Below are 26,833 nucleotides of genomic sequence, written 5' to 3' on the forward strand. Positions count from 1 at the left end.
ATTGGTAAACGTTATTTTACATTGGCTGTATAATATCCAATGTTGTAGATGGACCAGATTAAATTTATAGAACTCTTTATTATTGGACATTTAACGTATTTTTTTTAATTTTTCTCTTTCTGAATAAATTCTGCTACTATAAATATCTCTGTGCAAAACATTTTCTTTTTGCTCATTCACCTGGGGTCAGTTCTTAGAAGTGGGGTCATGGGGCACCCAGGTGACTTCGTCAGTTGAGCATCCGACCTCATCATGATCTCGCGGTTCGTGAGTTCGAGCCCCACATCGGGTTCACTGCTGTCAGCCTGTCAGTGTGGGGCCTGATTCAGATCCTCTATCCACCTCTCTCTACCCCTACCCCGCTTGCGCTCTCCCCCAAAATAAATAAATATCTTTAAAAAAATAGAAAAGGTAGGGTCAGAGGGCTAAGGAGGCTGGGCTTCTTTCTTCAGATGGAGGGATTTTCAGGGAGCGTGTTAGGACACCCTCATGGTTATGTTACAGGGGGAGCTGGGCTGTCATGAGTAAGGATCTGAAGGAATCCTGTCTCCGTTCAATGTGGGGCCCGCTGTCCCCTCAGAACAAGTGACTGTGGGAGAGCTGAAGTATCTGGCGTATGCCATGCATCCCTCCCTTGCCCATCACACCCGCCTTTTCTGCACAGCGGTGCTGACAAGCCGTGCCGTCCACACTTTTCCGGACACAGCCGATCACACTGCCGAGATGACCTTGTCCACCTGCCCTTTGCAGCCGGAGTGGATGCTGGAGAACCCCAAAGCTACTTTCCAGCTACTGTAGGAATTCAGAGCCTAGGTCCCTGTTTCAAACATGCCACTGCTGATATTAATCCCTTGCTGTTTCGTGGCCCATGATTGGTAGGATGAGCTCATTCGTGTCTCTTCATCTATCTGCCCCTGACGGGGGGTGGCTGTGCTGCTACCCACTGTCTGCATATCTTACCATTGTTAGGCAAGGCCTCGATGAGGAACTGTTCAGAATAATTAAGCCCCTTAGTGGGATGGAACCTGGGTTAATGAATGGAGCGGCAGGCTGCATGCCTGCATAGCAGATACTCACCCCTGGCACCAGGCGGGTGATGCTTGCTGCTCCTGGCCCACAAAACGAGTGTTCTCCACTCAGCTGGGGGGCCGATGGCACTGACTTCCCAAAGCTGTGACTGATCCATGACCTCAGGACATTGGTGAGCTGATTCCTAGGCCAGCATCTTCTCCCTTCAGATGAGGAGTTCCATGTCCCGCAGACACGTCCAGAGAGCTGCTGGGGCCTCTGGCCACCTTTCCTGGCAGTGCTGTCTCCCGCAAGCCCACACCTCGCCATGGAGTCTGTCACTGTGCCATCTTGGCGACACATGAGATCTTTCCGTCGTTCTGGCTGCCACTGACACAACTCCGTGTCTCTCACCGGACCACATACTGACTTGATTGCTGTGTTCGGCCTCCAGCCCTGCCCTGTACCCGTCCTTCTCCGATTTGCAGTCAAAATTTTCTTTTAGAACAGAAATTCAATGATGTGCTTCCGTATGTAAAATCCTTTGGAGATCCACGGAGCTTTCCAGACATGGACCAAATTCCGCCCAGGCTTACGAGACCCTCCTACTTAGTTCTCAGGCCTCAGGTCCCCACCTGGAACATTCTTTTCTTTCCTCCCCTCCTTTGGGGAACTTTCCCTGTGTGCCTTAGGCTGTGCCTTAGGGTTATTAGTGCCCCTGCTGCGTTGTCTCTAGGTCTCGACCCTGACATCTGACACACTGGGCTGTATTTACCTACTTATCATTTATCTCCAGCACTTATGAAGGTCCTGGCACTTAGCAAGCATCCAGTAAATGTGTTGAATGAAATTGCTTAAAAGACACTTCTCCCTGTTCTGGGGGTCCTTTTATTTGAGAATAAAAGCTGATGATGACAAATGTACAAATAATATATTTATATCCCTGGCAATCTTTAGATATTTCAGTAAGTATAGTAAGTAAATAAAATTTCAGTAATTTTTCTCAGTGAAAAAAAGAAGGGCACCTGGGTGGCTCAGTTGGTTAAGCATATGACTCTTGGTTTTGGCTTAGGTCGTGATTTCACAGTTTTGTGAGTTCGAGTGAGTCAAGCTCTGTGCTGACAACGTGCAGCCTGCTTGGGATTCTCTCTCTTCATCTCTGTCTGTCCCTCCCCCGTGCATGCTGTCTTTGTCTCAAAAATAAATGAACTTAAGAATAAATGAAAAAAATTTTCAGCTATTTAGTGCTGAAAATTTCAGCAAAGATAGTAAGTAAATAAGTGATCAATCTTGAAGATAATTTAATTAATTGGCTAAATAAATAGGAAATTGAGTCAAGACGGTATCCATGCATATATGGTTTTGTCTCTTAAATCATAAATTAAAGAAAAAAATCAAAAAAGAAAAAAGAGAGGGAGGGAGCCAAACCATAAGAGACTATTAAAAACTGAGAACAAACTGAGGGTTGATGGGGGCTGGGAAGGAGGGGAGGGTGGGTGATGGGTATTGAGGAGGGCACCTGTTGGGATGAGCACTGGGTGTTGTATGGAAACCAATTTGATAATAAATTTCATATAAAAAAAGAAAGAAAAAAATCAAGGCAAGTGTATTGCTTTAAAAGGACATCATGGCTTAAGATAAATCCTAGTCTTGTTTTCTAGTAACTGTGTCATCAATCGTTTAATATCAGTCATCCACCCTTTTATACTTTGATTGAAACTTTATGTGCACATATAGATACATGTGTATATGTATGTGTGTATATATGTGTGCATCAGTGGGTGACAGCATACCTAAGATGTATAATCACACACACACACATTTTGGTGCTTATGTGTCTTTGGGATGCATTCTAGTTGTGGGGTTACTGAGTGGAAGGCAGCAATGTTAGAATGTCCTGTCCCCAAATCATCGATGGGAGTAAAGGTTGCCACTCATAAATATTTTCCAGTCTCCTGCTTACAAAGAGAGATGTCCATATTGCTTTGCATTGTGATTTCTTTGGCTACATGAAGCATCCTTCGTGTTCAATAGCCACACTTTGCCCAACTTTGATTGGGCATTTGGTCTTTTCTTATTAATTTGTATGCATTTTTGTAGAGTACAGCTATCAGCCCCTCCCTTCTTCTCATCTACATAGCAACTATTCCAAATTTTTGCTGTTTCTGCACTTACTTTGTGGTATCTTTTTCTGTATAATTTTTTAACTTTGGTAATTCTGTATATCTTTTATTGCTTCTATGTAGCTAGCTTGTGTATTAGCTTCCTGTGGCCAGAGCAACAAAGCACCACAGACAGATGGCTTACAACAACAGAAATTTATTTTCTCCTGGTTCCGGAGGGCAGAAGTCTGAAATCAGTTTCCCTGGGCTGAAACCTAGGTGTCAGAGCAGAGCAGTGCTCTGTCCTGAGGCTCCAGCAGCCCCCACTACTGGGAGAGAACACTTCTCACCCCTTCCAGTTTCTGGAAGCTGCCAGCGCCCCTTAGCTGGTGGCTCTATCCCTCCAGTCTCCAAGGCTGGCATCTCCAAACACCTCTGCCCTGTCTCCAGGTGGCAGCCTCCCCTGGGTGTGTCCAATCCCTTCTGCCTCTCTGCCTTTCTCCTTCAAGTACACTGATCACATTTAAGACCTTCTCAGATAATAATCCAGGATAACCTCATCTCGAAATCTTTAATCGTATCTGTGAAGATTCTATTTCCAAATAAGATAAAATTTGCAGATTCCAGATTAGGACCTGACGTTTTGGGGACCATTATTTAGCCTCCTATAGCTTGGTTGAGGTTTGCCCTACTTGAATATGGAACATACCTGTCCATATTTGCATAGATTTTCTTGAAACTATTGATATGTTTTTATTTTCCCTGAAAACATATTTTTTCTAAGTGGTGTAATATAGGGGTCTTTTCAATTGTGCCAGATTGAACCACTTTATCTTTTTCAGACTGAATTAAAACAGTGCCTTTGTTATTGATATAATCCTGTGTGCACCATTTCTGGATTCTCTATTAAGTTCCCTTCTGTGTTTATCCATTCCTATGCATGACTTGATATTTTTTATAAAGCTGTAGACATTTATGGTTATAAATTTCCCTGACACCAGATATTGCCTCATTTCATGGTTTTGCTCTGAAGTACCCACCTAGTTATAGCTTTCCAGAGAATACAGAAATTCACTTTTCTTTTCTCCTATGATGTACAGATAATCTGAGTAAGTTAAATTTTCAAGTAGATATGATTTGTTTTATGTGTTGCTTGTTAATTGTCTGTTTCTCATTTTCTTGGATTATGATCAAAGAATGAAGCTGGTAGAACATCTTCCTTAAACTTTGTTCAGGTTTTCTTTCTTTAAAAAAAAAAGCTATGTAAATATATATATAAAGATAAGTTTATTTATTTTGAGAGAGAGCAAGAAACAGTAAGTGTGCAAGCAGGGAGGGGCAGAGAGCGAATCCCAAGCGGGCTCCACACTATCACCACAGAGCCCAACACGGGGCTCAAACCCACAAACCGAACTGTGAGGTCATGACCTGAGCCAAAATCAAGAGTCAAACACTTAACTGACTGAGCCACCCAGGCACCCCTTGTTCAAATTTTCTTAATGGCAGTTACAGAACAGATTTTCATGATGTTCTACAGACAAGCAAATTATTATTTTGAGGGGTTTCATATATAAAATGAGAAATATGTATAAATGTATATACCTAATCAAGTTTATTGATAATATTATTTAATTTTCATATATTCTCATTTATTCCTTTTTAGGTCACCCACTTGTGAAAGACATATTTTGAAGTATTATATTGTTGTAGTGTTTTAATTGCATTACTGTTAGCCTTTGCTTTATATATTTAGATGCCATGTTGTTTGGTACATACCAATTTATAACTGTCACTGCTCCATAAATTGTGCCATCACAGAATAATTGCCTACTCTTTCTCATCTAGCTCTTTTAAGCCCTCCCAACTCTCATTCTAATTTTTACTAAGATTCTTTATCCTGTTTGTTGTAGACCAGTGTTTCTCAATCTTCTTTTTTCTATCACCTTACTAAGGAGACTTTTTAGACGTTTTTTTTCCCTAAACCTGCACCCCCCCAACCATGAGATTTTAATACCACAGATATGTTGCATATTTATTGTATATATATCTGTGTTTTATTTATAAAAAGAATAACTTACACACACATGCACACAGTGAACAAACTCATCCCCTTTAGGGTAATAGTGCCTCCCACTGAGAATCACGTAATAGACTCTCAGTAGAACAGTAGACCTTCCCCTGTAATGTGTCTCTTCTATGTCAAGAATCTTTATTTACCAGGTACATCAAACACATAATCCATATCATCTTGCTCATCACTTGTCTCTTATCCTTTTCATCCTCCTTAATGGTGATTAGTGTCCTTTACTGTTTAATTAGATTCTTTCCTTGAATATGTCCTTCATATGGGTTATGTAGGTAATATAGTTTCTAAATCTGTATATATCTGCAAATATTTCTCTTTTTTTCACCCTGGTGGGTAAAATCTTTGAGTAAAGCATTCCTTTGCTTTAGTTATTTTTTATTTTATAGTCTGTAGCCACCATGTACCAACTTAGTGTTGCAAATGGTTGGCTCCATGCCAGTCTGATCCATTTTGCTTGATAGGTAGCTTTTGTTTTTGTTTTGTTTTTGGCCGGGTTTTAAGAATTTCTCTTTCTCTTTGCTATTGATCAGTGTCACAGAATGTACCTAAATGTGTCTTTCCGCACTGCATTTACCTTCATCTTCAATTATCTTTTCAACATGTAGGTTTATCTTAAAAACTGAGAACAAACTGAGCATTGATGGGGGGTGGGAGGGAGGGAAGAGTGGGTGATGGGTATTGAGGAAGGTACCTGTTGGAATGAGCACTGGGTATTGTATGGAAACCAATTTGACAATAAATTTCATATTTAAAAAAAAAAACATGTAGGTTTAGGTCTTGCCTCAGGTAGGACAATTTTTCTTCTGTTACTTGAAAGCTTATTCTTTTTACCTCTTTTTGTCTTCCAATACACCTATTAGCCACATGTTAAATATCCTCAATTTATCTATCACCCTTTTCTTCCCTTGTCACCCTTATGTTTTTGTGTGTGTGCATGCGTATGTGTGTGCACTTAGAGGTATTTCTTCCTTGAGGTCTTCAGACCAATGATTTGGGTCACAACAGTGGCTATGCTGTTCTTTAATTATTATTCTAATTTACTTCTAAAATCATAGAGTGTTAGTCCCAGCCATGCTTACCTGTCCTTGAATACTCACATTGTGTTTTAGCTCTAGTTCTGTCTTCTTGAGTTGTTGGTATCATCAAATGCCCACTGTGTTCAAGCATCTTTTCTCTTGTTGGGCCCCTTAAATGCACTGATATTTGACTTTATCAGATTATTAGTGGCTTCTTCCTTTTAGGTAAAGGAGGGACAGTATTGGGTGGCTAACTAATCCCCCTCAACACTTCATACTCCAATCTCTAGGCAGGCTGCCTGGGCTTAATTGGCTTAAACTGCTCAACATGCCTGAGCCACTGACATCTTCAAGAGGATTCATTTAATTTTGAAATGTGGCCCTACTGTTTCTCACCAGGAAGGGCAAGTTTTTAAATTGGTTGACCCTTGAACAACAGGGGTTAATAGGGTACCAACCCCCTGCATAGTTGAAAATCCACATAAACTTTTGACTCCGCAAAACTCTGATACTAATTAAGCCTCCTGTTGATCAGAGGTCCGAGTGATAACATAAGTAGCCAACTAGCACATATTTTGTATGTTATGTGAATAATAAAGTAAACTAGGAAAATGTTATTAAGAAAATCATAAGGATGAGAAAACACATATACAGGACTGTGCAATATTTGTCAAAAAAGGGGCGCCTGGGTGGCGCAGTCGGTTAAGCGGCCGACTTCAGCCAGGTCACGATCTCGCGGTCCGTGAGTTCGAGCCCCGCGTCAGGCTCTGGGCTGATGGCTCGGAGCCTGGAGCCTGTTTCCGATTCTGTGTCTCCCTCTCTCTCTGCCCCTCCCCCGTTCATGCTCTGTCTCTCTCTGTCCCAAAAATAAATAAAAAACGTTGAAAAAAAAAAAATCCGAGTACAAGTGGATTAGTGCAGCTCAAACCTGTGTTAAGAGTTAACCATACTGATGTTTAAAAACCAGGGGGCTTTTGTATCCCTTTATAACAATACAGTGAGTAGATTTAACTCAGAAAACAGTAGCCCTTACTACAGATCTCGGCATGGAGAAGGTGTTTCACACCTTTTTTACTACATTCTGATGTCTTAGCCAGAATGTGTGGATAGGAAGGTAAGACATTGAAAACAGAGAAGCTCCCCCCAGGCCCAAGTTCATTACAATAAGCACTATAATTAACAATTTTAAGAATCCTTGGTGTAAGTAATCAGCACATACTAACAGTAAAAATAAGCTTTATTTAATGACAGTCTGCCAGTATCTGTAGATTTGGGAGTTTCTATTTTCATCCATGTTTGAGATTTCTGGTGTTCACAAAAATAACACAGTGGGAATCAGTTTAAGGCACAGAGCCAGAAATACAGATAGGTTAGAAGATCTCCTATGTTTCATTTGTACTAAATACATTGTGAACTAAGAACCAAAAAAAAAAAAAAAAAAAAAAATGCATTTGTGTAAAAATACCAGCTCGTTACTGGTGAGTCTCATCAAACACAAAGCATATAAGCCTTTTCTCTGTGTGAAGGGGAAAAGTACGAATAATCTGTATGACTATATGATGACCATGAGTCTGGGCTCCAGAAATCTGGACCATGCAGACATCACCAAGCATCCCAGGGTGTGTGACAAGATCGTAGTGCACGTCAGTGGAGAGCCCGAGCTGATGAGGAAGGTCATCTTGGTGATAACCCTGCAGGAGAACCACAGAGCCCCCCACCTGGATGTCCCTCTGGCCTGTATCTGAGCCTCTCACTGCCCAGCCCCTTATCTCCGTGCAATAAACCTGAAATCTACATGGACCCTGCAATCTGCAAGTCAGCCTGTTTTCTTTCTTCTGTCCTCTGTCTCTCCATATGTTTCTCTCTCTCACTCCCCACTCCACCTCTTTTAAATTAGCAGTTGACAACAGTCCGCTGCCCTCATTCAGTGCCTCCTAGGAAACCTGGTCTGCTGTGAGCCTGCCTCCAGGCTCTGGGTGCAGAGTAATTCCATGAGCTCCACCTTTGGCAACCTCGGCTAGCACACTTAGTTAGAGGAGACGGAAACCTCTGTGCCTGCCGTGGGGCACAACTCCCACTTATGCCAGACACTCCTGCCTGCCAGGTGGCCCTAGCTCCCTCCTCCTTACCCTCCAAAGCTTTAAGCTTTGATCTTTGCCTTCTCTGTTTTCTGAGGCTGAACTGCAGGAATCACACACTACATCCACATTTCCTCCGTTCTGCGTTCTCAGTCTCCATCCTCTGCACGTAATCATTAGTAACGGTCCATTCTTTTACTTTTTTCTTTAATGTTTATTTATTTTTGAGAGAGAGAGGAGGAGCAGGGGAGGGGCAGAGAGCAAGGGAGACACAGAATCTGAAGCAGGCTCCAGGCTCCAAGCTGTCAGCACAGAGCCCAATGCTCAAACTGAAGAACCTCAAGATCATGACCTGAGCTGGATGGGGTGACTGAGCCACCCAGACGCCCCATTAATGGCCCATTCTTATCAAAGCAGGATAAGACTTTGCCACTTGGGGGCCATTAAAAGCCAAGCCTTATTGCCTGTCTGACCCCGGAAGGCATTTGAGTTTGTGGCTGAATAACAAAGATCTGAAAAATCAATAAAAGAAGACCGTTTCCTTTTATGATAAAGAGAGGGAAGCTATGAACACACACAAGGGGAAATAAATAGGACAGGCTTGCAGTCCACTCCCTGAGATGATATGATGGCTACAGACCAACCTCTACTCAGAGGCTCCTGGAGAGTAAAACTTACAATAAAAATTTAATGCTTGTGAAAATCTTACAGAAGCAAAACCTTCACTTTTTATTTTGTATTTTTGTTTCATCAGTTTTAGATTGTGCTAGTAATTACAGAGTGCTAGGAAGAACATTAGTTGGATTCAGTCAGACAGGTTTTAAACCAGAAGAGGAATGCAGGCAAATCACGGAGAAATCACCCTGACTTTCCCCATAAGAGCTCCCACTGGAAGGGTACTTACCTATGACTAATGCCTTTAATTCTCACAAAAACCTTCTATGGTAAATATTATTATGTGCATTTTACTGAGAAAGAAGCTGGAGATTTAGTGAGATTCAGAAACACAATTTATAAACTGGAAAACCAGCTTGCATCCAGGTCTGTCTCAGCCCAAACACAACTGTCTAATATTTTCTGCTGCCCCTTCATGCGTAGGTAATGCAGAATTCATGAAAAAGTAAAAGAAGGGTAGATTTGCCCTGTAGCGTCGAAATTATGATGGCAAGAATTGTGGGGTTGCATAGCACTCAAGAAAGCATAATCTGTGTCTGCTACTGCTGTGTTTATGTAACTCTTGAAACAATTTTACATGAGTATCAGTTGCTGAAGTGCTTGCCTTTTAAAATTTGAATGAATAATTTCAATTTTTAATAAGTTTATTTATACCTGTTTAAAATAGCATACGTGCAGGGCTTCTGACTTTCCTTGTCTCTGAATATTTTTTTCTAGGGTCAACGTCTCTTCGAAAAGCTGCTCCAACTGACTTCGCAAAATATCGAAATCAAGCTAGTGAGTGATGTAACAGCTGACTCAAAGGTATTAGAAGCCTTGAGATTAAAGGGTAAGGCCAAGGTTGCTATGCTACTCTACCCCTAGGGATTCTGTTAAGATGTCTTTCATTTCGCTTAAAATAATACATGATTTTTTATAGTTGACACATTGCGTGTAATACACTTCTTATTTCTCCCTTGAAAAATAGCCTGATTACCGCCTTTAAATGAGAGAACTAATTAATCAATACTACTGGGAGTTTTTAAATAGTGTTGTTGCATATTAGTTTATGCAAAATAATCCCCTGGCCATTAAATGATAATTAACTAGAAAGAAGAATCTTTCCCTCTCCGAACACTTCTGTGATGTGATTAAAGAGCCACTTCTCATTTGAACAAACATTGGATTGCTGTTTTCCTCTTGTCCTTCAAATGGAAGTTCTCCTCGTGCAACATCTTCTTTAAAATAATATAGTCAGATGGAGGAGTCTATGAAACCTGGCCTAATTCATGAATTCTGAGATAATTCCACAGAGAACATCATTCATAGGCCACTCTGCACTTTGTCTCAAAATCCCATGAAGACGGGGAATCATTATGAAATTACTTTCTTCATTTTGCTTTGTCTTGACTAACTGAACTCACTTCCAAATAGTTTTTATGGCTTTATAAAAATTTTGGCCCTGAATTTACTCTGAACTGTAAGCGTCCGAACGGACATGGCAGGTGTGAGCCAGTGAAAATGCTTGAGCTGCCCGGCGTCCCCGGGAGAAGACAAGGCATTGGCCCCAGTGAGTGTCAGTGTTACCTGATGACACTGCATCTCGTGTGTGTGCTCCTTAAACATGCTGGGCACTTTTGCTTGTCATCTTTCCCAGACTGCTAAGTGAAAACACCTTCTGGAAAATTCAATGGACTATAAAGCGAAGGGTGAACCCAAGTGGTCTTTCCTTCTGCAGAAGGAAAGTTGGAAGCGATAAAGCCTACAGAAAGACATAAATACATAGAAGACATAAGCTTGGTCAGGCACATGTGTAGTATTTGTTCTGTGTAAGGAAAGTCAAGGTAACTTATGAGATACTGTTAGGCCTGAAAAGCTTTGGTATGCCACCTGAGCACAGCATAATATTTTTTGAAAAACAGTGGATTAAAATGAATTAGAAATGTATTACTTTTCCTGTTTAAAAAATGTGAGATTGGGTTCCCACTCAGATAAAATCCATTATCTGACACATTGTTAGGAATGGATTACTTTGGGCTAACTCTGGGTGCCTGTATTTGCAGATAAACATCCCATGGCATTTACTACCATACACACACACACACACACACACACACACACACACACACACACAACCTATACACACATACCCCACATATACACACACACCATAAGCATCTGACGCAGTACATTGGCTTAGCTGACACACTTCCTTCCCCTCCCTTCTTTACTTGAGTTCCCACCTTCCCAGCCTCTCAGGCTGCACATCTGCATCAGAGAGCATAACTCTGTGTGATTTCCAACCCTTGAAATTTGTGGGAAATTACTTCATAAATTTTTTTTCATAGAATTAAATTTGCCATGTAAGTCTTTTTTTTTCCCTTTCCTTATTTTTTTTAAAGTTTTATCTATTTATTTTGAGAGAGACAGAGACAGTGGGAACAGGAGAGAGGCAGAGAGAGAGAGGGAGAGAATCCCAAGCAGGCTCCGCACTGTCAGTGCAGAGCCCAACAAGGGGCTTGAACTCATATACTGCGAGATTATGACCTGAACCCAAACCAAGAGTTGGACACTTAACCAACTGAGCCACCCAAGAACTCTTCCTTATTTTTAATTTATATTTCACTTAGTTAATGTGCAGTGCAATGTTGGTTTCAGGACTAGAATTCAGTGATTCATCACTTACATGCAACACCCAGTGCGCATCACAAGTGTCTTCCTTAATACCCATCTCCCATCTAGCTCATCCTTCACCCACCTCTCTCCATCAACCCTCAATTTGTTCTCTATTATTCACAGTCTCTTGTGGTTTGTTTCCCTCTCTTCTCTCCCCTCCCCCCATATATTCATTTGTTTTGTTTCTTAAATTCCACATATGAGTGAAATCATATGGTATTTGTCTTTCTCTGATTGACTTATTTCACTTAGCATACCTTCTAGCTTCATCCAAGTCATTGCAAATGGCAAGATGTCTTTTTGGTGGCTGAGTAATATAGACACCACATCTTCTTTATCCATTCATCAGTCGACAGACATTTGGCTATTGTTGATAATGCTTCTATAAACATTGGGGCACATCTATCCCCTTTGAACCTGTATTTTTGTATACTTTGGGTAAATACATAGTAGTTCAATTGCTGGATCTCAGGGTAGTTATATTTTTAGGTTTTTGAGGACCCTCCATACTGTTCTCCAGAGTGGCTGCACCAGTTGTCATTCCCACCAACAGTGCAAAAGGGTTCTCCTTTCTCCACATCCTTGCCAACACCTGTTGTTTCTTGTGTTGTTAATTTTAGACATTCTGACAGGCGTGAGGTGATATCTCATCATGGTTTTGATTTGTATTTCCCTGATGATGAGTGATGTTGAGCATCTTTTCATGTGTCCATTAGCCATCTGGATGTCTTCTTTGGAAAATTGTCTGTTCATGTCTTCTGCCCATTTCTTAAGTGGGTTATTTGTTTTTTGGCTGTTAAGTTTGATAAATTCTTTGTGGATTTTTGATTCTAACCCTTTTTCAGATATGTCATGTGCAAATTGATGTCTTCACGGCTTTCATCTTTGTTTTTTGTTTTTGCATTTTTATCAGCTTATAGCCTTGGGCAGAGGATTAGTCTGAAAGTGATGTTCATAGCTGAATGAGCATCCTGTGTGAAATGGCTTCTCACTGCCTGATGCCTCACAGGCAATCTAATGTGATGTGGGACTGTCACTGAGTCCTGTTCCTTCCTCCATACTTGCCTTCACAGGGCTTGGGTCACCGGCTGCCTTCTGTAGCTGCGGTGGGCAGTGGGGGAGTATTTCCTTCATGTTCTCCTCTCTCTGTTCAAGCCTCCCAGCTAGCGCCTTGGAAACTCGCCCCCCCCCCCAAACTGCATGCTGGTAAAAGCACAGCAATGTGGTTTTATACTACTAATACAATGCTTATTTCTGGCTGTGTTTTTCAACCATGAGCAAAATATTATTTCTCAGTCATACTACAGTGTTTTTTTTTAAGGTTTTATTTTTTTTTGGAACAGTTTTAGGTTTACAACAACTTTGAGAGGAAGGTACAGAGATTTCCCACATAACCCCTGCCCCAACACACACACACAGCCTCCCCATCATCAACATCGCTCACCAGAAGGGTCATGTGTGAGCCTACATTGACACATCATCATCACCCAAAGTCCACAGTTTACCTTAGGAATCACTCTTGGTGTTTTACATTCTCTGGGTTTGAACACTTATGTAATGACATATATCTATCAACGTAACATCATACAGAATATTTTAGTGCCCCTGAAAATCCTCTGTGCTCTGCCCATCCATCTCCCTACCTACTGTGTTTTTAATCTTTATACTTATTGTTGCAATGAAATTTATAATTAAGAAGAGCTGTTTTTTTCTTTGTTTGTCTTTCAAAACCATAGCAATTCAGTGTGCTTTCATATAATAGGACTAAAATAGTTACCCCAGTAGCCTACCAAAAATTATGAATAAAATGTTAAGCCAGAAAATATAAATTTCCTTTTGGGAAAAACGAGACTTTGCCTGTTCACTATTGGATAACTCTCTAATAGAATGACTTGTGAGATAAAAGTCATTAAGGATTAAAATGGGTGATCTAGAAATAAAGTCCGCAGTTCTTAAGAAAAAAAAAAAAAAAAAAGGGCAAAGCACTCAAAACAATCCAGGATATGAATCTCCTTTTCAGTCTCATTAGTACTATTTTCTGTTGTTGGCTTTCCAAATATCTGAAAGATAGTTGTGGTTTCCTAAATATAGCATGCTTTTCCAGGGCTCTATTTCCTAACACACACTTTTCCTTGTGCTTGAAATACCCTTTCTCCCCTTATCAATTTGCAAGCTCTTCTTTGTCCCTCAGGGTCCATTTTAAGCCTTACTCATAGTATTTCCTTCAGACTTCCTCTCTTTTTCTCAGATTGTCTTACCGTCTTCTTTTCTTCCATTGTTCATTCATTATTTGTTCAACAACTGTCCTTGAATATCTGACAGGTACCTCCCCTGGGCTTTAAAGATAGAAACTTGACGAAGGCATGAGCCTTCCCCTGACTTCAGAGAGTTTATGGTTTGCCAGAGCAGACTGACATTAGTGAAACAAAATGATCCAGGAATTCTTGAAACATCTACGCAGAATCCAATTTTTCTGAATCACTTTTTGCATCTGAGTCATGGATGCCTGTGTTTTCCACCCAACACGTCTCCACCATCAAGATGCTGATGATGTTCTAACTTTAGAAACAGACTCCCTACTATTGTCTCTTCTCTCTAAGTAGACTTCTGTTCTGCTTATTTCGGAACCTTACCAGAAAATGTCAAAGGAAGATATTCTGACAGTAACGAAGCCTCACAATCCTTCCTCAAAGAGGCTTTAAGTGGTTTGTTGACTGAATATTGAGAAACCGTAGGAGCCCTGTCATGCCACTGGGAATAACAGCTAAGACCTGAAGTGACAACTCGGTCACAACTGTCACCCTGTCTACCGCAATCATAAGATGCGTACCAACATCAGAGTTGTGAAAATGTGAAGCCTGCATACTTTAGAATGAGTGGCGTGTGGTAATGAGGGTTACTTTAAAATTCAGCAATAAATTTCAAAATTCAACTTAGAAACCTTAGCTTTAGTACGTAATTAACTTAGATTAAAGCTGATCACTCTTAATACTGCACCCAGGGAGGTAGATTCTAACCCCACCTTCTGTAACAGGGCTTCCTTGTGGTCCAGTAACCATACTCTGAACAGAAAGTCAGAGAATTCAGGCTCTGCATGTTCTTAGGAAACACAGGGATGTCTTAAACAGAACTCGTGATGCTGAATGCATGCAATGATAGGAAATTTTCTTGTCCAAATGAATGAACAAAAGAAAAAACCCTGCCGTATTCCCTGAAATGGGAAAGGTTATGCAAATCAAGTTTTTCTATGAAAGTTCTATGGGAAAACGAATCATGAAATCAGAAGCCCGAAATACACTAGAGAAGAGACAATCTCCTGGGGTAGAGAGAAGAAATCAGAATCCATATTCCAAGGTAAACAGCATGACGGGATTGCAACCCAGTGAAAGGAGGAGAGGTCATCCTGACAGCTTGGTTCCGAATAGGAGAGGAATGGACAATGCTCCTAACTTGTAGGTTAAACTCTGTCACTAGATGTTGCTTGGCCTTTCAGGAAGAAATTCGTCCTAGAGCTTGGGAGACCTCCAGCAAGACCCGCACACTGTGCCCCTCCCTTCTGAGAGTGCAGCTTACTGTTGCTGTTAAGGCAACAGGCCTGTTAGCCCAGTCCTGGCTCAGCTGGTGTTTCAAGCTCTCAGTCTGTTAGAATCAAACTGCCTTGCTCTCTCAATCCCTCCTTTAGTGTGCATGCAGACATATGGGAGATCAAACCTTCGGGTTAGACCATGCTGCCTGTAGACCCTTGTGACATCTTTAAGGAGCAGATAACAGAACTACTTTATGGAGTTGTATGTTGTTTAGCCAGAGCATTAATGTGTGAAGAGTTTCTTTCCCCTTTGGTTTTTTAGATGGATGGGTGGATGACAGATAAGTAGACGGACAGATAGACAGATTTGCAAATCTTAGCCATAGCATTAATGTGTCAAGAATTTCTTTCCTCTTTGGTTTCTTTAGAATATATGGATGGATGGATGGATGGATGGATGGATGGATGGATAGATAGACAAAAACATAGATGGATGGATGGACGGACAGATCTTTAAATCTTCCATGAGATTTAAAAAGTTAAAGTTCTAGCTTTCTCACTCTTTTCATCGACATAGTTTCATTTCTATTACTCTTTGGCCCTCAGCCCTCCACCTCCCCTCATTTGTTCCCTTTGTGAACAAATTCATACATTTGCTGGGTGGCTGTCTCAAACACAGTCTGTGGTTTGAGTAAAGCTAACCCCGATGGTCCCTTGTTACCACTGTATGCCAACCAAGTGAGCTAATTAGACAGAACCTTACTCATGTTGGAGAACAGACAAGAGCAAGAGGATCCTAACAAGCACCTGTTGGTTGGCCATCTTCAGCTCATCCTGGCATCCCATCCACAAAGCATTGAACACAGAGTATATATTTAATTGGCACTTTCTTGTGACTAAGCCTTACTCATTTAAATAAGAATTTTGATATTTGAAATGAGACTAAAGCCCTCTCACTCTTCTTAATAACAACTCCCTCTTTTTAATAAAACGTCAATGATATTTTATTTCTGCATGGTTGTTCAATAACCTCTTTTAGAACAGGAAATAAAAGTTAGCAGTTACACATATTAAACATATTTATGCTTTCCAAAAGTGTTCAGATTTGGCGTTGGCAAGCTTTTCTATTGTAACGAGTCTCAAAACTCCAAAATATTTCTTATAAAAGAAAATATTGTTCTAACCAATAGAAAATCCTTCCATTTCAGATTTTTAAGTACATAAAATGTAGAGGTTTTTTTCAAATCAGAAGAGTAGCAAAAAGCTTTGATATTAGACCTGCTATTCCCTTAATGTCTGATTTTAATTTTGAATTATCTGCTCAAGATATTAGAAAAAAAAAGATTACCATAAAATAGCCAAATAGTTGATAGAGCTACATCTGGGTGATTCTAATTACTTTTCTAGAGCCTTTAGTGCTATCTATGGAGAAGTTACATTAACTTATGGGTGCAAATCTCCACATTTTAAATATTGCACAAGTAGTACATGTTTCTTATTACCCATCAGTGTGTTCATAAATTCTTCATAATGCAGAGCTTGGCCTATAGAGAAAAAATAGGCAAAGATTTCTACTTGCCAGTGGGAAACTACTTTTTTTTTCCTCCAGCTTTATTGAGGTATAATTCAAGAATATAATTGTGTATATTTAAAGTCTACAGTGTGATGATTTGGTATACATCCTTCGTGACATGATTACCACGTTCAGGTTAATTAACACATGCATCACCTCACGCAGTTACCTTTATTTTTCCTTTTTGTGATGAGAACCAATTTAAGACCTACTCTTTTAGTAAATTTCAATACTACAAGACAATGTTAACTGCAGTTACCATGCTATGCGTTAGATCCCCAGAACTCATTCCTTTTGTAACTAAAAGATGCTTCTAGCATCTCCCCCATCTTGCCCAGCTACCTGGTAGCCAGGATTCTACTCTCCTTCTGTGACCTTGACTTTTAAACTATTTTTAGATTCCACATGTGAGTGAGATGACAAGTATTTTTGCCTTTGTCTGGCTTATTTCACTTAGAATAGTGCTCTCTAGTTCATCCATGTTGTTGCAGATATCAAGATTTCCTTCTGTCTTGTGGCCGAATAATATTTGTGAGTGTGTGTGTGTGTGTGTGTGTGCGCGCGCGCGCGCGCGCGCACCACATCTTTATCTATTCATCCTTGACAGACTGATAGATTGCTTGCATATCTTCACTATTTGAATAATCCTGCAATGAACGTGAACATCATATCCCTTTGAGGTATTCATTTTGTTTCTTTTGGATCTATACCCAGAAGTGGGATTAGCTGGATCATACGGTAGTTTTTTTTTTTTTTTTTTTTTTTTTTTTTTTTTTTTTTTTTTAGGAATCTCCATGGTGTTTTCCATAGGGGCTGAACCAGTTTACAACAGTGTACAAAGGTTCCTTTTTCTTCACATCCTTGCCAACACTTGTTATGTCTTGTCTTTTTGATAAAAGCCATTCTAACAGGTGTCTGGTGATATCTCCTTGTAGTTTTGATTTGTGTTTACCTGGTCATCAGTGATGTTAAGAACCTTTTCAGGGTAACCTGTTGGCCAATTGTATGTCATCTTAGGAAAAATGTCTATTCAGGTCCTTTGTCCCTTTTTTTAATCAGGTCGTTTTTTTACAGTTGGGTCGTATAAGGTCTCTATATATTTTAGATATTAGCCCCTCACCATATAGATGGTTTGGAAATATTTTCTGCCATTCTATAGGTGGCCTTTTCATTTTGTTGATTCTTACTTTGCTGTGCATAGCTTTTTAGTTTGAAGTAGGCCCACTTGATTATTTTTGCCTTTTGGTGTCATATCCAAAATATCATTGCCCAGACTGGTGTCAAGGAGATTTTCTTCCCTGTGTTTTCTTCTTGGAGTTTTATGGTTGCAGGTCTTACCTTTAAATCTTTAATCCATTTTGAGCTAATTTTTGTGAGTGATATAAGCTAAGAGGGGGTTCAATTTCATTCTTTTGATAATACTTTATTTTTAAATTATATTTATTTTACCACATTATTAAAAACAGGAGGAGGGAATGCTGTGCTCATTCCGTCAAATTCTAAATGTGGTCCTTGCTGTTGCTTATTTGAATTCAAGAAAGCTATACTCATTTGCATTAATAATCCATATTATTATTCTCATGCTCATGGATTAGGCTGAATAAAACCTGCAGGGAATATATATTCCCCAAATCTGAGTATAGGGGTATGTGTAAATTTTATTTATTTTTTAATGTTTATTTATTTATTTTATTTTTTGAGAGAGAGAGAGAGACAGAACATGAGTGGGGGAGGAGCAGAGAGAGAGGGAGACACAGAATCTGAAGCAGGATCCAGGCTCTGAGCTGTCAGCACAGAGCCTGATGCGGGGCTTGAACCCACAAGCCATGAGATCACAACCTGAGCTGAAGTCATATGCTTAACTGACTGAGCCACCCAGGCGCCCCAGGGTGTGTGTAAATTTTAAATTTAAATACAAGTTGCCCCATTTTCCAAGTTGGAAATTTTATCAGGTGACTTCTGAACTGCTTGTTCCAAATACATGTAGCACAACTTGGGAATTTTATGCTTATCAAGGCTTTTATACTTTGGTCTTAGTGATTTATAACTTTTCCCAAATCTAACTCCACAAGTAAGGTATGATTATATGTGTTAATTTAAGGTCGTATGGGTTGGGGTGCCTGGGTGACTCAGTCGGTTAAGTGGCCAACTCTTGATTTCAACTCAGGTCATGATCTCACAGTTTGGTTTATCAGTTCGAGCCCCACATTGGGCTCTGTGCTCACTGCACGGAGCCTGCTTTGGATCTTCTGTCTCCCGATTTCTGGCCCCCTCCTGCTAATGCTCTCTCTCTCTCTCTCTCAAAAATAAATAAACATTTAAAAAATATTAAAAAAAAAAAACAGACTGTATGGGTTAAGCTAAGGTAACATTAACAAGTATATTTTGGTAATTTCTCCGGAGTAAACTTTATATTATTCTGGCTTTCATTCCCACTGCTTGAGAAGCTGCCATTATTAAAGATAAGGTCTTTTGTTTTCCAAGTGAAGAACTGTCCCGTTGACTCTCACGACTCTCTCTGACTGTCTTGAGGTCCTTTGGGCAGGCGTCTGCTCTGGTGGTGGTCCAGACAAAAGTCAAGGTGCCCTTGCTGTCACCCAGGCATGCCTTCCATCCAGCTCTGGTCTCTTTTCACACCTTCCCAAAGTGGGTGACACTTAGGCTCATGCTTGAGTGCATGAAGGCTGGTGCCTTTGTTTGACTCTATTCATTGCAAGGATTCCTGTCTTCTCCCTTTCTTTACAGAATACCAAATATTTGGCACCCAGGCAGGAGCTTCTTCGGACACATTATACTTTAACAATCATTAGCATAGTAATAAGTACAGCATTCAGAAGCACAGACTCTGGTGTCGTATGGACTTGTACAAAAATTCCAGACCTGTCATTTGCTGTTGGATGCAAGCTTGGGCAAGTTACTCTGACCCCCAGTGTCTTTTTCAGTAAAATGGGGGATAATAATATCTCCTTGAGGGTTATGGAAATTTGATTGGATAATGTATAAAAAACATCTGGTGCAGGTGCCTAACTCATAATCAGCTCTTAATAAATGACATCCACTATAGCCACTGTCTCTTAGCCAGGTGTGTTATTTTTGTGTGTCAGCTGTCAGCCGCTCTTAGTCCAGATTGAATTCATTTCTGCCCCTAGGGCACATACCCAGCCCTGTGATTTTCAAGGAAAGGAAGGCCTAGTTCTAAACACGTTACAATTCATCTTTGGGAATGCATCTGGTTCATGCGCCTTTATAGTTTTGCACTCACTCTAGCTGGCTTCAGTTTGTGAGAACTTTCCAGCTGGCAACACCACTGTGGCTCCATCTGTATTTTCCGTCACCATTCTAAGATCCACCCAGATTAGTTTGCAACTCAGTATGTTTAAATTCTCAGAGGGGTTCATCTGGCACGTATACTATAATATGTCATCCGTTTGCTCTAAAATGGAGGCTCTTGGGCTAGAGGTTTTATTTTTGTTCCTTAATACATAAGAACTTTGTCAGGCATGGCCTTTTTTAAGGGAAATTAGATGCATATTCAGCCTTGTGACATTATAGAAGTAAGGAGAATTTTATCTGTTCAGTCTAGTGATGACCTTAGGCATTTCTGTCCTGGTGATACTAGAATTTGGGGAGGGTGTCCTTTAAGAGGTGAAGAGGAAGGCAGGAGTAAATATAAATAAAGGAATAAATAAAAATGTTCCTGAGAGCCTCATGACCATCATTTCTAGCACCTGGTTTCCTATCTGGGGTGTCTGTGAAACTGTGTGGAGCCTTCACACATCTTCTTCTCTGGTCTGCTACCCCCTGACTTTGAGCTGGAAGCAGTCACGTAGGGTGTGGTCGCCGCAAGCATTGGTGAGTAAGATCTCTTACTTCTGGCACTTGGTGTCTACTTTCAAGTTCAGTATCCTAATTAGACCTGCTTTTTCAACCAAGACCGTAAAAGCTAGTGTGAGCAAAGATGCAAAGCCGTTTCCCTTGTTTCCAGCACATTGCTCAGCTCGAAACTACAAAATTTCCTATCATTTCTGTGCCCTTATTCTTTTCCATCATAGTTTATCTTATCTTCCATCATATTTGTCATATTTTATCTTATCCCTTTTTTAACCACTTTTTCTCATGCCTTGCTTATTCTACTTTCTCTTCCATAAGTTTCCTTCAGGTCTCCCAGCCAGATCTTTCCCTCTTCCTAAGATCCCATCTCTCTGTGTAGATACATTCTGCCTTATATATATATAGTTGACTTTCTCCCAAGTCAACTGGGAGAAAAGGAAAAAGAACCCAGTACATCCCCCCCAGATCCCCCTTTGCCTGCTTCCCTCCTTCTTCCTCCCCTTTTCTCCATGCTTCTTATGTATTCTGTCTGTTTGTCTCTCATCGCTGCCCACCTGCAACCCTCTAGCCACAGCCTGGCTTCTGCCCCCTGCCCCACTGAAACTCACTGGAGTTTGTTACTGAACTCACTGGAGACAGTTAGACCTTATACTGCATGACCTTTCTGCAGTTTTGAACAGCAGGCATCACTCTTTTCTTTTCCTTGGAACAGTGTGGTCCCCTGATTTTCATGGCCCCATTCACCCTACACTTTCCTCTTCTGTCCAGCGATTCCTTCCCAGTCTCCTCTGCTGATTTCAGTACTCTTTCTCTTCCCTACAGTTGGGCCTCCTCTATTCTCTTCCTTTTCCTCTCCCTTCCCACCTACCACACTCCTCCCATGCTGACTTCTGTCCAGCCTGTGGCTCCATCCATCACCGACATGCTGATGGTCCACACATGGTGGTTTCTGAGCCCCAGGCTTACAATGTTCAACATCACACTTAGTGTTTCTACTTGGATATTCTTGAAATACTTCAGGAGCAACTCCTCCAAAATTAAAGGGCTGTAGCACCCCTACCCTGCCTTCAGTGTTCTTCTTCCTTCATGTTGGATCTTAGAAAATGGCATGACCATCCTTCCACTGGTTCCAAGAGAAACCCCTGGGTTATCCTTGACTCCTCCTTTTCCCTAACCTCTGAAACCAAACTGGGCTATGGATACACAATCTCAGAATCTCTGGAAACTCTTCTGTTTTCCTGGTCTGCCTCCTCTACTTGAGCTTACGCCTTATCCTTTTCCTCTTGAATGATGGCTGAAGACACGCTAGCAGTTGTCCCTGCCTCCAATCTTAATGGTCTTCTCTTCCCCATGCAGAATTGTTAAAAGAGATGCTGAACCATGTTAAAAATTTTACGATTTTATTGAAGCAAAACTTGTTTTGAATCAGACAGGGGAGACCTAGAAGTGGTTAGCAGTGCTCTATAGACAGGAGCCGAGACTTGTATGGAGAAGGTGCCAAAGCAAAGAAAGGAAATTATTTGATTGGCTGTAACTTAAAGCCTACTTGGCTATTTGTGTTTCGCTGACCTTAGGTTTCAGTTTCTTAAACATGAGGCATTTGCAGGCTTGGGTTTGGGTTTGCTGGCATAGACTGCTAAGGCGTTAAAGCCACCTCAGTCTAATGGCCTCTTGGGATAATTAATTTAACGGAATGATGCTTCTAAAAATGAGCAAATTCCCCCTGCCTTGCCTTGCCCTAACATTTGTTGGTGGCTGGCCATCACCTGTAGTAATGTGTCCCAACAGGGCTCTTAGGCCATTGATGGTGTATTAGATGACTTTAGGTCTTCCTGGATTTTTTTAAATGTATTCTTTTAATATACAGGATTAATGTCAGGATAATGTCAGGATAAGATAACTAGCACGTTGGACCCATTATTTTATGGTTGTTAAGTGCTTAAAGCACAGCTAGGTTAAAAAAATAATGACAATTACATTTTATTTGAATATAATTAAGTAAATAACAGCTCAGGTGAGAAACAGTCTTGGTTAAGAAGACAATCTAGAATTTAAATGACAGCATAGAAAAGAGACTCCAAATGTTTCATCAGGGTTTCCCCAAAGGTGTATCCCATAGGCCTCCGGTCCGAGCCATGCCCATTCCCATTGTCTCTCAGGATATTCACCACACTGCCAGACCCATTTCTACTTCTAGACTTCACTCCCACTGAGGGCAAGATGGAGACTGGATGCCTGGCACATGTAGGCCAGTGTTTGTTTGATAAATGCCCCAAGCTTTGGCTATGGGAAGCATCACATAGAGCGACTTTCAGATTTTCCAGATTTCCATTTAAGTCTTGAATTTCTTATTCTGTTTTTTTCTGTGGAAGAGACTAGGCATTGTGGTAAGTTGCTATATTTAAAATCAGAAGATTTAGAAGAGGCTGAACAATTTTGTCTGACATGATAAAGACCTGGAGAGGGGAGGGCATGACTTTCTCTGTATTAAGAAAACTGTATTAAAAAGGAATTTCTCTATGTTTAAAGCCAAAGATGGTTCTCAACTGTTATGCTAATTAGTAGATGCTGGTACAAGCATTTTGAAAATATGAAATGCTATAGAAATGCTAATTTCCATGGAAATTTGCATAGTACCATTCTTCTGATAGAAAACAGTAAAATGGCATTTGAAGGGTTGATCTAATCCAACATACTTTCGTGTGCATTTCTGTTCTTTTAATAAGCTCCTGTGGAAATCAGAGATAGGAACATTATTTTCAGTGTTCTTTTCCATACGGTCATTTGCCCAGTTGGAGGGTGGCGTAGAGACTCATACCTAGAAGAGCATGTGTGGTTTTGCTGAGGAGTTGGAAGTTCTTCATCCACTCCATAAGGCTAATTAACCCAAACAGGAAAAGGCATTATGTGATTTCCTTCTCAACAAAAAGCTGAGTATTACTATTTGACTACCCTGTCCATAGGGTTTTGTGGACTATTTTTCAGCTCTCCTTGGAAGAGGGTTTGAGGAGGTGCAGAGATACATAATCTTGTCCAATTATTAAGGAAACTACTATTATGGTTACCCTTAAAGAAAGGATAGATGCAAAGTAACTGTATAACAAAATGTAAAATAACTAATAAATGTAAAGTGTATAGAACACAAAAATAGAAAACTATTTTTAGTTTAATGAGTGCCTTAATACTAGTTATAACAACTTGAGAAAACAAGACCAGAAGGGCTGGGTGTCATGGCGGGATTCGTGCCATTGCATCGCCATAGCCTCGCCAGAGACAGGACTCACCTAGGATGTGATCTAGCTTCAGCCAACCCAGTATTCTCCAGGCCTGTCATCCTCAGCCCCAGCGGCTGCTCAGAGTTAGGTTCACAAAGGTGATGTGCAAATATGTATATGGTAGCACAGTTCCTGAAATTAGAAACAGATGGGGTGATAAAACAATGGGATTGGGGCGCCTGGGTGGCTCAGTCGGTTAAGCGTCCAACTTTGGCTTAGGTCATGATCTCACGGTCTGTGAGTTTGAGCCCCGCGTCGGGCTCTGTGCTGACAGCTCAGAGCCTGGTGCCCATTTCAGATTCTGTGTCTCCCTCTCTCTCTGCCCCTCCCCTGTTCATGCTCTGTCTCTGTCTCAAAAATAAATAAACGTTAAAAAAAATTAAAAAAAAAAAAAAAAACAATGGGATATCCACAAGAGGGAATGAATACCAGTTATTCTCCAAACTCATGTTGAGGGCAGAGAGCCACTGACCTGGGTAGAACGGTGAGAATAGAGTGCTAAATGAAAAGCAGCAGTCTGCAAAACCAAAAGCTCCTGTATTATGTCGTTTTCATTCAAGGATAACCTAATGCTATATATGTGAAAAGATGTACTCTGATGCATTAATACGGGTTACCCATGAGCAGCGAGATGACAGGTGATATGTGGTGTCCTTTCTATGAAAGCCTTGGCTAAAGGTTAAAGGCTCAGATTCTGGGGCAGGGAGTATGTCCCTGGCTCTACCACTTGGGTGACTTCTGTGAATTATGTAACCACTGGAAACCTGTCTCCTGACTTCTACAGTGGGTTAATGATAGTAACTACGGTAGACGGTTGCTTTGAACAGTAACGAGATAATCCATATACAGTCTTTTGCATAGTACCTGGCACACAATGGTATTGATAACCATTTTTCAAAACAAACCTCAGCCCATTTTACGAAGGGAGAAGCATTGTCAAGAAGGAGAGGAAGGAAGGAGGTAAGAAAAGGGGAGTTAGCTGACTCTGTAAATGCTGCCCTGAGATACAAGACGTCGGTGGGGCCTGTGGGGTGAGGGACTACAGAGCTGCACCCTCTGAGGGTTGAGGGCTGGACACACTGCTCAGCAAGAGGCCTGTGCCCCCATCCCCACCCCCTAATCTCCCAGGGAAAGTCCCTCATTTATATACTAAAGGGCTTCTCAGCTGAAAATTCCAACACTTTATAAATATTGGATGAGAATGAGTTAAACTACCAGTGGGGGCTAAGTCTTCCTGCAGTTCTGAGGAGGAGGTGACAGAGACAGATTTAACTCATCCTGACAGGCTTGGTAATGGGTCTGCACTTCTTCCTGAAGCCAGGCTCCACTTTCCCCAAGGAACCCTCACCATGGAACCCCACAGGGGTGCTGAGCAGGTATCTTCACTTGAGGCCCTTACAGTCAACAAAGAGGCTGAGGAAGGAATCTAATTATTCACAGAGCAAAGCTGATGAGAAGGCAGATGCCAACCTGGGAACATGTAGACTCTGTGCTGTGCTCCTGTAAGTGAATTTCCTGTAATCATGCCTGGGTAAACGTTGTTCAGGCTGCAGATTGGGGACGGCATTACGGAAAGCTGCTGTAACACCTTTACTCTGGTTTTATTCAGTTTCCCCGAATGCAAATTATGCTTATCTTTCAAATTAACCTTCTCTAAAAAGCTTCTCTTTTTTTTTTTTCTTTTCCTAATCCACACAAGTCCTGGAATAATCGGTCGTAATAATAAACCTGTTCATAAGCTGACTGGAGTTTCACGTGATTCGTTTAAGATTGTATAATAACTCAGTTACATTGGGGAATTAATATGGAGTTAATTAAGCTTCTGAGTTTCCATTTGAATTTCTGAGTTTGGTATTCATATTATTCTGATTTGGAAACTCAGCTAGAGCTTTCTCTTCTGATTGGTTCTTACCGAGATCACGCTTAGGATGGCTCAGAAGTTTATATGCATCCAACAGGTCATTGACCACCTCCTGAGGCATAATAAGAAGTTGAGGTCCTGACATCTATAATCTCAGAACAACCATGAACTATGCAGAATTTCCAATAGCTCATTCTCCTGAAAGAAGTGACACTCTTCTAAATCTTTATACTAATGGCAGGTGGAAATCACAACCTGGTCATCTTTCTCCCTCAGTGGTCTCTAAGCCTGTGATTCTGTAAAAGGCTTATGCCTTTTGCTTTGCCTTTACTGCACTCATTTACAGCCAACACTGGACTGACTGACTCTGTTCTTACTAGCTCCAGCCCCCCGTGAGTGTTTCTTGTGCATCAATTCCTATCAATTTCTAATCTGTGTCCTATATGCTATAATTCAGCTTCATTAGACACTCCTTTGTTTTGTCTTCTTGTTGTCTCTGTGTGTCTTCCGTTCCTATGATCAGGGACCACATCTTCTAGGATTACCTCTGCCACATCATGAGTACCTCTGCTAAAGCTTCTCTGCAGGGGTTCGTCATCATCCTAAAGTGCAGGTTAGGGAGTGCAGATGCATTGTACCCCCTGATTTCCCATGCTATCCTAAAGAATAGGTGTTTTCTGCATCCCCAGACAGCCTAGCCATGGCTGACACACTATAGCAAGTAATACGTGTATGTATTTCATCCCAAACGGAAAACATATTCATTCTGATTTTGTAGTGAGACTAGGAAAATGGTCTAGAAAACAATCTGGTAGCTTTGAGGCACAGAGAAGAGCTGCTTCTGGGCCTCCTTAGTCCTACTACGACCAGGACATGGAAACACCAGCTGCCATTCCAAAAAGTCACGATTTTGAGGAACTCATTAGTTATACAGTCCAAGAAATGCATGGGATGTGAATAAACATTTGGGTTAAAAAGCAAAAACTCTATTGAACCTTGAACGGAATAATGTTAGGAAGGACTAAATTACTCTTTTATCGGTGATGCCTCAGAAGGATACCCCAAGAGCTCTGACATGTGTACCCAGGTTTTCCAGGGCAACAGAGAGCCATCCGTCTGTGAAAGGTCCACAATGGACAGAAGCTGG

General features: G+C 40.9%; 1 protein-coding gene across 2 annotated transcripts in view; it reads left to right on the forward strand.

Annotated features, from left to right (window-relative positions):
* The window catches only part of PLD5 (phospholipase D family member 5), a 339,966-nt gene that overhangs the window by 170,964 nt on the left and 142,169 nt on the right, over positions 1-26,833 (forward strand). The window contains exon 4 of one of the 2 annotated variants that reach the window (XM_015535224.2): positions 9,683-9,794. In XM_015535224.2, coding sequence (XP_015390710.1) covers positions 9,683-9,794 — 112 coding nt within the window. Of the gene's footprint in view, positions 1-9,682; positions 9,795-26,833 lie in introns of those variants that run through there. The other variant, XM_042976136.1, reaches the window with a different exon arrangement.

The sequence above is a fragment of the Panthera tigris genome, chromosome F3 (assembly GCF_018350195.1).
Source record: "Panthera tigris isolate Pti1 chromosome F3, P.tigris_Pti1_mat1.1, whole genome shotgun sequence".
NCBI classification, from domain to species: Eukaryota; Metazoa; Chordata; class Mammalia; order Carnivora; family Felidae; genus Panthera; species Panthera tigris.